Source organism: Dicentrarchus labrax, unplaced genomic scaffold (genome assembly GCF_905237075.1).
Source record: "Dicentrarchus labrax unplaced genomic scaffold, dlabrax2021, whole genome shotgun sequence".
Classification (NCBI taxonomy): domain Eukaryota; kingdom Metazoa; phylum Chordata; class Actinopteri; family Moronidae; genus Dicentrarchus; species Dicentrarchus labrax.
Genome location: NW_026136703.1, coordinates 5,127,026 through 5,142,274, shown reverse-complemented (window position 1 = coordinate 5,142,274; position 15,249 = coordinate 5,127,026). Strand labels below are relative to the sequence as shown.

The following is a 15,249-nucleotide window of genomic DNA, read 5'->3' as shown; positions in this document are numbered from 1 at the left end:
CCAAGCCATAATTGCCTCTGGTGTTGCATTCACAGCTTTGCCTCATTACTGAAACAGATGCTAATTTAGCGGCGCGGCTTCAGGTCGACAGGTGTGTGTGAAGTATGTGTGTGTGTGTGTGTCTCAGAGTGGATCGCTCTGCTGTATTGGGCTACGTGTGAAGCGTACTGCGGAAGGGAAATGAGGAGTTGAAAATACATCATAATAAGCAATGGCATGTTCATGAGGGAAAAAATTAAATATTTTCCTTTTTGGTGGAGCATCTTTTAATCGTACTGAATGGCAGAGGCAGTAATTGCTATGTGAGGAGAAAGAGACTTAATCGCTGGAGTAAACAAACCATTCTGCTGAATTATTAAGCTGTTTAACTAAATTATCTGCTTTTGGACCTCTTAGTTTTTCCTGTTCTTCTATTCACTGGGGTAACTGTAACCCTCCTTTATATGCTTTTCTATGAAAAGCGCTTAGTAACTCAAATGAAGTCATACTTCAAAAGATGTTTAGTCTTTTGACAATAAAAACCCATTAATATATTTAATGGCAACATCAGCTATGTTTAGAGAAACTATACTCATACAAACAAATGAAAAAACTACAAAATATCACTTTCTTTCCCCACATTCCCCTTCAGTTCGTCTCAGTCAGTCAGTACAGTGGCCATCATCTCAACAGCTGGAAAACAGCTGGCGGGTTTCACCACAATATTATTTTCACTGCAGGATAACTAATGAGTTATCCAGTTCAGATTCCTCAAATATGGCCTCACATCTTCTTTGCCCGTTTCTTGGGTCTTTGGTTGAAGACAGGCGAGGCTCCCATCAAGGAGTCGGGTGAATGCGAAGCGTAGCTGGCGTCTGACACCGCGCCTCCGGGGGAGGGCGCCATGGCCCCTCCTGACTCGCTCATGGTGGACATGGGCCCACCCTCCTCGAACACATCTCCGCCCAGGACGCTGTGGTGGTGGTGGTGGTGGTGATGATGATGGCTGGCACCCTGGCCCTCCTCGCCATCCTGTGGCTCCATTTTGACCTGCGGCCACAGTGGGGAGTTGTTGGCCCCGCCCCCTCCTTATAAGAGAGGAGAACAAATTTAGTAAAGGTGAAGTTACTTAAGGCAATGCACTTACACAAGTGAAAGTGGATAACATCTGCGTTTCATCTGCAAAATAAAAAGAACTCTCCCTCCTTTAAGTTCTCCCCATCAGTGCACAGAACATCAAACACTGAAGGTTTATTCCAGAGAGGCTGCACACTTCAGTCCTCTCTGTAAAAAACTCAGAGATGAATGAAGACGTACCCATTTGAACAGGAACGCTCGTCTCACCTGAGGTGTGAGGTGAATGGTCACCGTCCAGGCCTGAAGCTAGCCTCTCGCCGTGGGCCCCGAGGACCCCCATGGGCAGAGCTTGGTCCCCGGAGGCCAGGTCGGCCTCAGGCTCCTCGCTGACAGGGAAGGAGATGTCACTCATAGGTTCTTCCTTGATCCTCAGGGGCTTGGAGTCCTCCAGAGCCTTCTCTGGGTTCACCAGTCGCTCGTACTCCTCTGACAGATCCTTACTCACCTGGAAGAGGAACATCTTTTATTTGTCCCATTTTACTGGTGAAAGCTCAAAGATAAAGAAATGTTAGCGCCTTGATAATCTGGAATTTCAATTCAATAATGATAATATTATTATATAATATATTATTATATATAATATTTAAATGTTTTTGATCCAAAACATTGTAAAAAGAACATTGCTCTTTGCCAAAGTTAGTCACAGACACAAAGGACCAACTCTACAGTTGTATATCTTTAGAAGTCAGGTTGGCACTGAAGACAGTGACTCTCCCAGTTTGGTTTCTGTCTCGCTTCCAAGCAGCTTGTGCACACAAGCTGCCATACGGTCCTTTGTTCTCACTGGCGCAAAGTCCTTTATGCTTTCTGAGATGATTCAGCATTGTTGAAAAGATATTATCAAACGCTGTCTCAGCACTTTGCCAAATGGGATTATTTTCATTATGATTTAATCTGCTGACTTTTTTTCCAATTACTCGTTTAGACTACAAAATATAGCCAACAATAGCCATCAAATGGTGAATTCTTCCAGTGTTTTACCCAGGAAATTGGTTAGCGAAGGTGGTAGATGTAATAATGAGGGTTTACCTTTTCTACTAAGCTGCTCTGATTAATTTGTGTGAAGTGAATGTACAATGTGACCTATCAGTCTGATCATTGGTACAGCTGTTAGATGGTTTAAACAGTCACCTTAATCATTAAATACTGTACGTGTCCTTTTTGGCGTGATATAGTGTCACTGCTACTGTACCCTGAAACTTAATTAGCCTAATATTTTATTAACAGAGGCACTCTAAAAACTACAAAATGCTGCCATTTTGTAGTGGGGATGCCCCACATCAAATGTTTTGTTTTGTGCAACCAAAACCCAAAGATAGTCAATTTACAATGATTAAAATAACTGAGAAACGTAGCAAATAGTCATATTGGAAAATCTGGGACTAGAGAATGTTTGACATTCAACTGATTGACTACTTGTTTCTGTAATAAACCAATGACAGAGATAGCATGAAGAAGACTCTACTGGTGGTCTATGTCAAAGCTTCTACTGACATTACATAGCAAACTGCTTAATGATGCATTTCAATAATAAAACAAATATTAACCAAATTACAAATGATTATGTTGAACAGCGGGCATTGTGAATAAAATCCTTTATCACGGTATGTTTAACTACAGCATGAACTGTATGCCAAAATCTTGGATGCCTGAGACATTGTAAATGATCTTATACACTGTCAAATAGCACAACCCTATGATCAGTTACGACCAACCTCACCTGCAGCATGTAGCTGTGATAGTCCTTGATCCGCACTTGCCAGAAGCGCTGCAGGGCCAACACGCTGCCAATGCCCACCTCATGGAACACTTGCTCCACCACGTCTGGGAAGGGACTGGCTCCTAGCCGAGCCTCCCGGTCCACCGCCACCCGCAGCAGGCGGGTGAGGCGCAGGTAATGCTCATGGACCAGGTCCGTCAGGGTCTCCAGCACGCTCTCCTGGGCCGACTCAAAGCCGGCATGGGCCAACACAGTGGCCACTGATTGATAGAGGAGCTGCCGGCAGGAGGGCCAACTCAGCTCTGTGACAGGCTCGCCTTTACCCCTTATGATGGAAGATAAAAGGAGATAAATGATGAATGGTTGCTAAATTGACTGAGATTATATCAGTGAAATATTAGATAATATGTAAAATAAATATATAATATATAAAGTGAGTGAGTGATAAGCCTACAATTTAGATTCTTTACCTGATATGGAAAGCATTTCATCACAAGGGAGGGAGCTCAGCTACACAGTCAGATTAACTTACTTGTAGAAGTCACTTTCGGGGTCACTGTGGCGCAGCTGGAAGGGCTGCCGCGGGGCTTTGCTGTCCACAGGTAGTAAGTCATCTGGCATGACAGGTGGGGTGGGAGGACGCGGGGGGAGGGTGGTATCAGCCTCCTCCAGCTTGCTGCCAGCCTCAGAGGACGCTGAGCTCTGACCCTGAGCCTGGGCTTGGGCCGCTGCCAGGAGACCACGGAGGCGGCGGGTGTGCTGACACAGCTGCACTGTGTGGATGGTGAGGCTGCAGGGCTCTGAGGGGATGTCCAGCATTGTGGTGGGCCGCGGACGCTGGGCTGAGGGCTGGTGCAGCGGTGGGTCCTGCATCTCCACTGAGCGAAACTCACGCTGGAGCAAGTCAAAGGAGCTGCGACTGGGAGGAGCCCCTGCAGGTCCAGGGATCTCACCCCAGTAACGCATCATGATGAGCGATCAAAGACCCGAACCCAATTCAAACTCGAGTCTGAAAATTGGAAAAGAGGGGAAGCGGGAATGACCATTACCATCAAGGACGAAGTGGATATAAACAACATCAGTCTCTACTTTTTTATACACTACCAATAATTAACTTCACGTTGAAGTTTTTTTTAACTCTTAGTTATTGCTGATACAGAGTGGCAACTAAATCACACCAAATACCAGCCAACAGTAGCAAAAAATGGATTAACACTCATGGTGGAAAACGTGCACTCCACACACACACACACACACACACACACACACACACACACACACACACACACACACACACACACACAAGAGAGAGAGAGAGATACATAGGTCCAGCCACTAACATGTTTTAAAGAAAATATTAGCAACTATAGTGAGGTCGCCTTGCCTTTGTATTGTATATGCTTATGTATAATGTATAGAAGACAGTAGCAATAGCAAGCAATGCCATCTTGAGGGTTAAACAGTGTTGGAAACGCAATTAGGTTTCATTTATTTTTGCCGAACTGAGGAGTAAATGGCATTGATTCGCGTTAGCTCTTCAGTCAAGGTTTAAACAGGTCTGTCTGTTTGCCATATTGCAAGACAACCGGGAATGTCAGGTGCCTGACTGGAGTTTGGTCGTGTATGAGCGTACAAGAGAAAACGCACAAACCAACAACTGATGAAGGAGCAGCGAGTAACAAGTAAGCTAGCATGTTTATCTAACGTTAGTTAAATGATCAATACATTAGAAATCCAGCAGTGACTCACATTACACAGGGATGGATGGCACGTCTGTTTATAACTGCAACCAATAGCCCTCCGATCTTTACGGGGTTGTTGCCCGGGAACTAAGTTTTCTAGTCCTTGTTGCAAAAACAACTCGGGTGAAATCGGCGGAACAAGAATTTTAGTTCCGCAACATAAAAAAATCGCCGGGGATTAAATTATAAATTCAGTCAACATGCCGTGTAATCGTATTTGAATGATTTTTCAAATGCTTTTTTTCCAGACTATATTCTGTCTTATAGTACAGTATGTATGAGATTTATATAGGTTCAAAACTCGGGCACAATTCACAGTCGCACCAGATAGAACATGGCCGCCTCCCCGCCGTCAGACGTGTGTGTGAAAAATACGGATGAAGAAATGAATTCTGCAACAGAAACAGTCCAGTGCTCGGCCACTGAGGTTGGGGTTGAGCCTGAAAAGAAAGACTTACACAAACCTGAACCAGAAACAGACGACACTTTTAAGAAACCGGCTCTTTTCGCGGCACCTTCCCTCACCACCAAACGCAGTGGCGTCGCTGCGCCGTCCAAAGCCACAGCAGCCGAAACAAAAAGGGTGACAGAAAATAACAACGCCGAGGTTGAACACACTACTACAGAGGACTGTTCTGGTCCTGTAAATGAAAACAACACCACCGAGAAAGACCAAGAAGAGGACAAAAACCTCGTGAAAGATGAGAATGTGGCTCGCGTCAAAACCAAGCCAGAAGCTAAACCCAGGGTGCTTCCTCCTAAAGTGCCCCCGGCTGGTAAATTCCCCCCTCTCCCATATACAGAACCGCCCTGGGGTGGCATAGCTCCAGATACCCCGTATGCTTTGGAAATCCTTAAAAACGGCACCATAGTGGACACGGTACCCCTCACCCAGGGGAGTTACTTCGTGGTCGGACGTTTACCTGTGTGTGACGTGTCTCTGGAGCATCCCTCCATCTCCAGGTACCATGCGGTGATTCAGTACCGCAGAGAGGCTGGAGAGGGGGAGTCTGTGGGGGAGGAGAGAGGGTTTTACATCCACGACCTGGGCAGCACACACGGCACTGTGGTGAACAAGAACAAGATCCCCCCGAAGACCTACATCAGACTGCGTGTGGGGCATGTCTTAAAGTTTGGTGGGAGCACGAGGCTTTTTATCCTGCAGGTAAGTGGTGATGTGGACCCCCACGTGCACTAAATATACTGACGTGGATATATTAAAGCTGCTCTAGCTCACTTTTGTTATGTTTGCTGAAACTTTCGCTCTATCCTGACAGGTAGTATGAGACAGACAGTGGGTTCCTCCTTTAATGGTGTTTACAAGAATCCACCGGGCCTGAACGAAAACAACCAATCAGAGCTGAGAAAGAAAGTTGATTGAGTCTCATTCCTAGGGTATCAAATATGGATGCTGGGAATATGACTCAACAATCAACTGTCCTCAATCCACCAGACCAAAGCGTCGTTCCATCTTTCTTGGCTCTGATTGGTTGTTTTCGTTCAGGCCCGGTGGATTCTTTAAAGCACTATTAGGAGCACCCGTAAGGAGCCAGAGGAACCTGTTTTTTTTTTTTTTTCACAGATTATCTGTCTCGTAGATTTTTTATGTATAAAAATGACCTGCTGCAGCTTTAAGGATAACAGGACAGCTTTCATTAGTCCCTCTCACAGCAGGGATGCGTCACTATAGACTTGATTCCAGCAAGGTTTTGAGATGATGTGATTCTCTATCTTTCTGGCTTATAATAATAATGACGACGACATTCACTGACATATAGACCTAAACAAATATGAAAAAATATCCCTGTTATTCAGCCCAGACCACTCTCATCATTTATAACATTACAACCTTTAGCCTAATTTCTTTTAATCTTCCCACTCTGCTGTAGCCTCTTACAGGGCTCAAACATGAAATGAATGAATGGCGGATGAAATATAATGCCAATATTAAAGAAAATAAATTCCCCAAAAATTCCATTATTCCATGCACATTCCAGTCTAATATACATGGTTATCTTGCCCAGTAACGTTGTTGTAGATGGATTTTTTATTAATTAATGATATAGAGGATCAAAAGTATGTCACTAAACTGCACTGATCTATGCAGTATAACATAATATATATTTCACACGAGCAAGTGTTTTAGTTTAGGTTTGTTGTCATTTAGGATGGGAGGAACGTGTTAACATCTATAAAAGACAACGGTGCCTGAGGGTGTTTAGGCAGCATGCTTGAGAGTTATAGTATAGGGCTCCACACTCACTTTTTAACCACATGGTTGTCTCTTCAGTGTGTGTAAGCCAAGTGAAAAGCTGTGAACTTGTGCAGCAGTTTATTAATAGTTGGTTGATTTATCTGCCACTTGATCCATTGGAGAAATGTTTTGATTGCTTTTGTTTTGACTGTTAATCATTTAAGTCATTTATCAAGCAAAAATGCTTTCTCATTCTCTGCTTGCAGTTCACTTTTATATCATTGTTGATTTACTGTATATTTTGGACTGTTGGGCAAACATTTGAAAGATTTGGGTTGTGGGAAATTTTCATTGGCATTTAGTTCTTTTGTGCATTTTATAGACTAAATCAGTGTTTTAAGTTAAACTGTGCAGTAGCCCCCCCTGGTGGGCCACAGAGCCATTACACAAGAATGTGGAGTGAAACTAAAGTTGACATTTTGACTTCAGGCACAGGTGTTACATTATTCCTTTCTGCATCGCAGTGCAGTGACTGTTGATTAATAGTTCCACGTGTGTTTTTCTGCCACGATGAGCCAAAATGTGTGCTGTGAAGAAAGGCTTATGAGTCTGCTTTAAAAAAAACTTAAATTAAGAGAGCTGTGATGCTGAAGCTATCAAAATTTACTCAGACAGCAGAATGACATGTAAAGGACTTTATTGACATATTTCTGACAGGGAAAAGGTAGATGATGCTCATTGTACAAACACCTTAGTCCAAAATATGACAGGGCTTACCTTGCTCTCAAGTTCACTGTCACAGTATTGCAGCAGAGCCCTGTGTCTGCACATCAGAAATCAAGGAACATATGAAAGGAAACATGGAGCTCATTATATGAATATTTTATTATACATATCATATATTTCTCTTTGCCCTTTTTCTGAATTTCAAGGGGAACTTGATTTGGTTTAGCAACCAAATATTTTTCATGAACTTTCCACATTCACCTTTCCTCCTTCCACAGGGTCCAGAGTTTGATGAGGAAGAGGAGTCTGAGCTAACAGTGACAGAGCTGAGGGAGCGAGCCCGCAAACAGAAGGAAAAGCTGGAAAAGAGGATGATGGGAGACGGTTCTGATGATGATGATGATGATGATATGGAGGAGGAGGAGAAGGAGGAAGGCGAAAGCAACAAGGGCCAGAGCAAACAGTCAAATGAAGACTCGGGCTGTTCATGGGGAATAGGTGAGCCTTTTTTCTGCCGGTTGTAGGATTACGCCAGAGCGCGCTACGTGTCATCTGTGTTGACATATCGCTGCGTTGTCATCCCGAGTGTGTCGGTGTCAACTTTCTCTGAAGGAGCATGTTAATCCTTTTTGCTCTCTCCTTTCCTTTCATTCCATCTGTCTCCATAAATCCACCCTGCAGCCGAGGAGGCTGTTCCAGAGGAAGACGAGAACGAGGAAAACCCTTTTTCAACAGAGTTCCACGAGGACCAGGAAGCTGCCTACCTGAAAGACCCAAAGAAGGCTTTGCAGGGCTTCTATGACAGGGAAGGTGAGAAGTCCACAGATGTCTGGTTCCATTGTTTTCATGGTTCTTGAGTTTCCCTTGACTTCAACTTTGGCATGCTTTTACTTTAGGAGAGGAGCTGGAGTTTGAGTATGAAGACAAAAGCCATGGCAGCTGGCTCTGCAGAATAAAGTAAGTGATGTGAAACCCCTTGATCTATGAGTGTACAAAATATGTTTCCTCGCCTGGAGTCACACCGTTCCTGCTGATGTTTCTGTCAGGCTTCCGGTGGACGATGCCGTGGGCCGGCAGCTGGTTGCTGAGGTGACCCACACAGGGAAGAAGAAAGAAGCGGCCATCCAGTGCTGCCTGGAGGCTTGTCGAATGCTGGAAGCCAGAGGGCTGCTGCGCCAGGAAGCAGGTGGGAACTCCAGTGGGAATGTCTGAAAGTAGAATTATGAGACCGTCCAGCTTGTATTAATGAGGATTGCAATAAGACTTTTTCCTGTCTTATTTCTAGTGTCCCGTAAGCGCAAGAAGAAGAACTGGGAAGATGAGGACTACTACGACAGTGATGATGACACCTTCCTGGATCGGACCGGCACTGTGGAGAAGAAGAGGCAGGAGAGAATGAAAAAGGCGGGAAAGATTGAGAAGCGGCCTGAGACCTATGAATCATTGGTAAAAATCTGCTACTGTTTATGCATCACAATATTCTGATTCAGTACATCTTTAATCTTCACTTTATTTACACTTGTTCAGCATGATGCTGAAGGCACTTTGCTTTATTAAAGAGAAACTACACACAGATCATTGGTGTAAAGCCTCATGTCTAATGCTGAACAGTCTACAGCTATGCTAGTGGCACTGTGAGGCTGTACTTAGGTGTTAAATTTCATCTTGACAAATGTAAATATTTTCCAGTCTCTGTAGTCCTCTATGACAGGAAGCGCAATATCTTTGGGTTGCACATTTGAGGATGTCATCTTGGGCTTTGGGAACCATTTTCATCATTTTCTGACATCTTATGGACTGAACAACTGATAGATTAATAGAGAGAATTGACAAAGCAATCATTAATAAACGTAATTGTTAGTGGCAGCCCTCTGGAGACGATCTATGTACCAAATATCATGGCAATCCATCCAGTAAATGTTGTATCAGTCCGGTGTGTCTCCTCTCTGTCAAAATACATGTATAAACTTGACTTTAGAAACCGATCTATACTGAGAGGTGTATTTGTGTAAACAGCACTTGTACTATGATGTGTAACAAGCGTGCTGTATGTTTCTGTGGTAACATTCATGTATTTGATTTTCGTGTAGGTGGCCAAACTGTCAGAGGTGGAGAAGGAGCTGGCAGAGACTCAGAAAAAGCTCAGTGCTGATAGAGGAGGTGAGTCATGGAGTGTTCTCTCTGCCACACTACCTACAGATGCATGTTCTCCATGTGTTACAGTATGTCTCATCCCTCCTCTAAGACTCCTCCGGCTCTTCCACCGAGGACCCGCTGGACGCCTTTATGACCGCAGTGCGGAAAGAGGCAGCGATGGACGCCGTGGAGCGCAGGAAGCTCCACGTGCACGTGGCCGACTTGCGCAAAGACGCTCAGAGGCTCCGCAAGCTGGTGGAACTCACGCGGCCCGCCCAGATGCCCTCACTGTTGCCGGGGTTAGACACGGTGCTACATTCAGGGTGTCAGACTGGATGCTGTAGAATATCACAGAAACATCTGAGAAACTGTATTTGAGGCAAACACACTATTTCCTGAAATATCAGCACATAATCAGTACAGATGAAGTATAGGAATGCGTTTTGAAACATTTAAAAGTTAACTGTGATGAAACTTTTGGGGGAAATCTTTTATTCCAATATATATCAGAGCAGAATTAAAGACTCATTTTGATGTGTGTTGGTGTGATAGTGGAAGCTCAGAGGCAGAGAAGCCTAAAAAGACCTTACCGCTGTTTGGAGCCATGAAGGGAGGAAGCAAATTCAGACTGAAGACGGGCACCATTGGGGTAGGTGTCTCATGTTTGATACCTCGTTTAAGCTCCTGTGAATACATTCTGTCTCTTATCTGTCTTTTTCTCAACCTCTCTCTCTACTTTTGTGTTCTCTCTTGCAGAAGTTGCCTCCGAAGCGGCCCAACTTGCCCGCAGAGCTCTTCAACATGAAAGCACTTTCACCCAGTGGAGAAGAGGAGGAAGAGGAAGAGGAAGAGGAGGAGACAGCAGCAGAGAGTAATGAGGCTAACGATGATAAAGAGTGTGCAGCTATCACAGAGATGAATGTTGACTCTGAAGAGTCCGGGGCATCCATGTCTGGAGAGAGCACTTCCTCAGGGCAGCGAAGACGACAACCAGCACCGTCCCGAGAGCCGAAAGGTAAAAACACTGGACCCACGGAAGAACTGGAGGAAGGGTTTTCAGGAAAAAGTACCCTCTGTTAATTCTTATTTAAATATGCAGTTCTTATGCCACTGGGTGGCAGTAGGGCTGTGATACATTCAAAAAGCATACTGCTGTCTATGTATCATCCATACGTACAGTTATGTAAAGAAATCACATAGATTTAATAAATTCTAGTTTTCTAGAAAAGTAGTCTATTTTTACGTTTTAGGTGCAAAGTCAGCTAATGTCTGTCCCTGTGATTACTGAGACACCTCGAAAGATCTCAAAAAGAACTGATTCTAAATGTAATGCTGATTTGTTTTAAACTTGTAAATAAGTGTATATACTAATTATTAGACTTGATATTTGTGTTTGTATGATTTCATATTAGAGCAGAGCCACAAACAGAGGACAGTGGATGAGTCTGCTGAAGCGGAGGAGCAGGTTCCTCAGCACAGCAGCAACCGCGCGGCCGTGGCCCCCTCATCCAGTCCAGGTGGGTCCTGTGTTTTGTAGTTTCCATATTAGTCTGTGCTCTCTCTAGTATTGAATATTGGTCGTTGTGTGTCAGTGGTATCGGCATCGTTAATGTACTATACCTACGTCTCTTTAGAGTCCAAAGCAGAAGGCGACAGAGAGCCAGCAGCAGAGCCCAGCCCCAGAAAGAATGTGAAGAAGAAAGTGATGGGCCCCAGCAGGGTAGGCACACGCACGCACGCACACACACACACACACACACACACAAACATTTCATTGCATCATACGGAGAAATGTGACTAAATTGAATTTCCTCATGTTTTGTGTCCACAGCCACCAGTGCAGCTCTCAGGAGAGTATCCAGAGGACGACCCTGATTACTGTGTCTGGATGCCTCCTACAGGTAAATACCTGACTCATCTGTTTGCTCCAGGACTGACTTGAGCTATATTTGGGTAGCACCCCCTAAACATAGGCGGAGTTGAACGTTTGAGCGAGGCGGTTGCGGAAACAACACCAAGTTTTACTTTGGTCTTGAGAAGCTGCAGCCTTTATTCATTGCCTGACTGTAACCAACACTGAATGTTTAAAGGGTTCCCACACACCCTGGAAGAGCTGGACATTCAGAGACTAGTTTTCCAGTCATGGAAACATCTGGAAATGAATGAAAATGACCAAATATCCTGCAAATAATCTCTGTTGTCCTGGTAATATTTTAGCCCCCCACTCAGATCACCTATGTATTCCTGGGTGTGTATAGTTTGAAACTCGACTGTTGGTAGGATAAACTGAATGACAGTTGAGAGCGGGGTTACCAGATGCAGAGTGGGCTGTGATCGAAATCCTCACATCTACGTGCATTCAGCCTATTAATGATTACGTGTCTTGTTGCTGTGGTTCATAAGCCACAGTTGCTTATGGGCTGTGGCCAAATGAATAGAGCCAATTTGCCTGAAACCACAGCTTATATGATGACATTTGTTAGCAAGTCCTGTATAAAAAAAAATAAAACTCCTGGCAAATGTCCTGAAAAGGTCCTGGAGTGGGAATCAAGGATTTACTGCTTTTTAGTAAATAAAAAGAGGTCGCTGTTGATGGTAGCTGGGCCATTTAAAATGCGGGGTTTGTACAGGATGCCTCACGTTGCAAGAGCGAGTAGTTGAGTAGAGCTGTGCCATCCGGAGGAAAGTTGGCTTTATTGACCAATTGATCATCTCCTTAAGTGATAGTCAGGCTTATTAAGCAAGCAGTGTGAGCGTAACCCCGTTGCTCTTTGTTCTGATAAGTGAGATATACGAGTTCTTTAGACCTTTTGAACCTGAACATATTTCCAAAGCTGCGAAGGTAACTTCATACTCCCCCCCCCCAGTGCCGATCCCATACTGTGTCTGTCTATAACCTGACAAACAGTTTGTTGACACCGACTGGCTGTCCTGTTCTTCTTCCTACTGAGCTCAGGAATGAAGGGGGTGGGGGGTTAAGGACATGGTGAGAGGAAGTAAACAGGCTTTCATGGTCCATTTGTGCAGCTGAAATTGCAGCGACATTTTCATTGTTCACTAAGGAATGCAGATCAAAGTCACTTAAAAATGATAAGATACGCTGGAATAAAAATAAACTTTGAAGCAGCGGATTTCAGGGTCACAGCTAATCTCGCTGCGTCGTTTCAGGATCGCTTTGATAACTGCAGTTGGGGAGCCGTACTTTCCTCCCAATCAATTTCACTTTCCTTTCTTTGAACACTTGATACAACACGAATTGTGACTGAATCCTTCTGACGCTAAATCTGTTTTCTCCACTCGTAGGTCAGACCGGAGACGGCCGCACAGCCCTAAACGACAAGTACGGCTACTGAGTTCTCCACTCCGCCAGCTTTTATGCTGCAGATAATACCTGCAACACAAAGCCTCCCCAGCTCCGACCATTAACCCCCTGCACCCACCCCAGGCCCTGTGTGTGTGTGTCTGTGTGTGTCTGTGTGTGTTTAAAAGAGCCTGTAACAGAGCAGGCGGAGATAATAATGCTGCACCTCTTTATTTATCTGTTGGGGATATTTCATTCTCACACTGCCATAAACAAAAAGCACACTGGTCCAATTCACATTAAACTGGCAAGCTTGGGGAATTGCCCCCCCCCCTCAGAGCAGACACTGGGCAGTCAGCCCGCTGGCACTTCTCACCCAGGACTATAATAGAGATGGGTAGCACTTGAATTTTGTCCTTTTTTTCCCTTTAAATTCTATATCATCCAAGCAGGAAATAGAAAGGGACCGAGCAGGAGCTGTAACTGATCTGAATTCAGCTTTTTGGTCTTTGGTTGCCCGCCCCCCCCCTTGCAGTTAAGTCCACCTGACATGAAATCTGCATCCCTCCCCTATTTGGCGGCAGTCAATCGCTGGCATAACCTTTTTTTTTCCTCCAAAGGAGAGTGTGTAGCAAGAGGGGAGAAAGAGGGAGAGCATTGAAGCAGCTTTTCTGACCATCTGGACACTTGGATGGCTTACTGGATGAAACGCAAGCTGATAATGACTCAAGCTAAGTGGAGTGTGTGTGTCTGTGACTACACCGACTCTCTCTCACTCTCTCTCTCTCACACACACACACACACACAGCCCAACCTTCTCAAAGTTCTCTTTTTAACAAGATTGTCTTTATGAGCGAGTCAGCTATCGGTGTGTGTTTGCCTGGAGCAGGATTCCTCGCTCTGTGAAATCCCACTCAGTGCTGTTCTGTTGGTTCACTGCCACACTTTCCACCCTCTTTCCTGTCGTCTTTTCTCAAAACAAAGTAAAGAATTTGTAAACTGTATTTTGTTACATAAATGTATAATAAAATTGTCTGTACATAACCTGGGAGTCGCTCTACGCTTTTCACGCACTTCTCACGCACTCTATTATGTCCGTTCTCACCTACATTTTCCAGCCGTCGATCTTCTCTGGTGTACGCTTCTGGGACGCCTTCACGCACAACCCAGTTTTTTGACGTCAGAGTTTCTTTCCCTCTCTTTCATGCTCTCTCACAAACACAAAGAGCGTTTCTCAGGGTATGATCTGGCACAAAGAGGCTTGTGGTCTTGGCTGTGACCCACTAATCGGTGGTGGAAGCATTCTTCCCTGCCCCAAACACATGAGAGGAGCCCTCTGTCCCTCCACCTGGCACATCCTTCTCATACACACTGAAGATGATGTTCTTTGTCAGTCAGATCAAGTAAAAAAGAAAAAGTACATTTTGACATCTCTGGAAAATGCAAGAAGATCCAGTGGAGTATCTTGTGACTTTATAGATGTGTAAAAAATGTTGTTTCTGGGCTACTGTAGAAACATGGCGGTTCAACCTTGCAGACGTTGTACAAGAGGAACTGCTCCCTCTATAGATTAAAACTGCTCTTTCTAAAGGTAACAAGAAAGCAACAATTCTTATATTCAGGCGACACTAATGAAAACATACCTAAATATTATATTCCATTTCTGTCACATTATGTTTTTCCACTCAGTTATTAAGGTTTAGGGCCGGGCTGATATTATCGGCCTACCACAGACGCACAGTGTCTGTATCGGTGTGTATGTCATCCGGTATGCACCGATATGCAAAGTGTTTTTCCGGTATATAATGCAAAACAATGCTTAATACACTAATACATTAGTGTCACTACAAAGTTTATCCAGTGGAGTGCGCCGTGGCAAGCAGCACAGAGTAAGAGAAGAAGAAGCTCTCTGCATTGAAGACTAGAATTGGTTGGCTATGTAGCCTTTATGTTAAATTAGATCCAGTGTGTAACATTTAGGAGGGTCTATTGACAGAATGAGTCATTTATATATCCAGACAGCGGCATGAAGGCCACCATGTTGGGCCGCCATGTTGAACCACCATGTTTCTACAGTAGCCCAGAAGAGACAAACTGGCTCTAGAGCGTACGTTTTTTGCGCCCACCGTGGTTTCCTGTAAGTGTTGATCTGCAACTACACCACTAGATGCCACTAAATCCTACACAGTGGGTTGAAAGAATATTTCATTTTTATACTTTGATAAAGTTATTTGTCTACGAAAGCAATCTTCTCCACATAGGAAAGGTCTATTTTCATTCCAGCCCAAATTCACTTTGATAATCCGTAAATATT

The 15,249-nt window shown here is 44.3% G+C and overlaps 2 protein-coding genes across 2 annotated transcripts; one reads left to right on the top strand and one right to left on the bottom strand.

Moving 5' to 3' along the window:
- Positions 1-520: 520 nt before the first annotated feature.
- supt7l (SPT7 like, STAGA complex subunit gamma) lies at positions 521-4,715 on the bottom strand. The gene is made up of 5 exons (XM_051396153.1): positions 4,586-4,715; positions 3,369-3,845; positions 2,837-3,161; positions 1,324-1,561; positions 521-1,067 (listed from the first exon to the last, which is right to left on the bottom strand). The coding sequence occupies exons 2-5, from the start codon at positions 3,803-3,805 to the stop codon at positions 763-765; spliced, it is 1,305 nt and encodes a 434-aa protein (XP_051252113.1). The 5' UTR covers positions 3,806-3,845; positions 4,586-4,715; the 3' UTR covers positions 521-762.
- Positions 4,716-4,893: 178 nt separating this feature from the next.
- On the top strand, positions 4,894-13,979 carry slc4a1ap (solute carrier family 4 member 1 adaptor protein). The gene is made up of 14 exons (XM_051396152.1): positions 4,894-5,743; positions 7,777-7,996; positions 8,180-8,308; positions 8,395-8,455; positions 8,545-8,684; positions 8,784-8,944; positions 9,589-9,658; positions 9,744-9,933; positions 10,187-10,283; positions 10,391-10,649; positions 11,047-11,151; positions 11,269-11,354; positions 11,466-11,535; positions 12,938-13,979. The coding sequence occupies exons 1-14, from the start codon at positions 4,913-4,915 to the stop codon at positions 12,985-12,987; spliced, it is 2,469 nt and encodes an 822-aa protein (XP_051252112.1). The 5' UTR covers positions 4,894-4,912; the 3' UTR covers positions 12,988-13,979.
- The last annotated feature ends 1,270 nt before the right edge of the window (positions 13,980-15,249 follow it).

What these genes read in the sequence shown, in the direction of transcription:
- supt7l (XM_051396153.1), bottom strand. Translation starts at nt 3,805, where the DNA reads ATGATGCGTTACTGGGGTGAGATCCCTGGACCTGCAGGGGCTCCTCCC. An exon ending in CCCGAAAGTGACTTCTACAA is followed by an intron (nt 3,162 to 3,368) that starts GTAAGTTAATCT and finishes TTCCATCATAAG; the next exon opens with GGGTAAAGGCGAGCCTGTCA. An exon ending in CCATTCACCTCACACCTCAG is followed by an intron (nt 1,068 to 1,323) that starts GTGAGACGAGCG and finishes CTCTCTTATAAG; the next exon opens with GAGGGGGCGGGGCCAACAAC.
- slc4a1ap (XM_051396152.1), top strand. Translation starts at nt 4,913, where the DNA reads ATGGCCGCCTCCCCGCCGTCAGACGTGTGTGTGAAAAATACGGATGAA. An exon ending in CGAGGCTTTTTATCCTGCAG is followed by an intron (nt 5,744 to 7,776) that starts GTAAGTGGTGAT and finishes CTCCTTCCACAG; the next exon opens with GGTCCAGAGTTTGATGAGGA. An exon ending in TGTCTGGATGCCTCCTACAG is followed by an intron (nt 11,536 to 12,937) that starts GTAAATACCTGA and finishes CTCCACTCGTAG; the next exon opens with GTCAGACCGGAGACGGCCGC.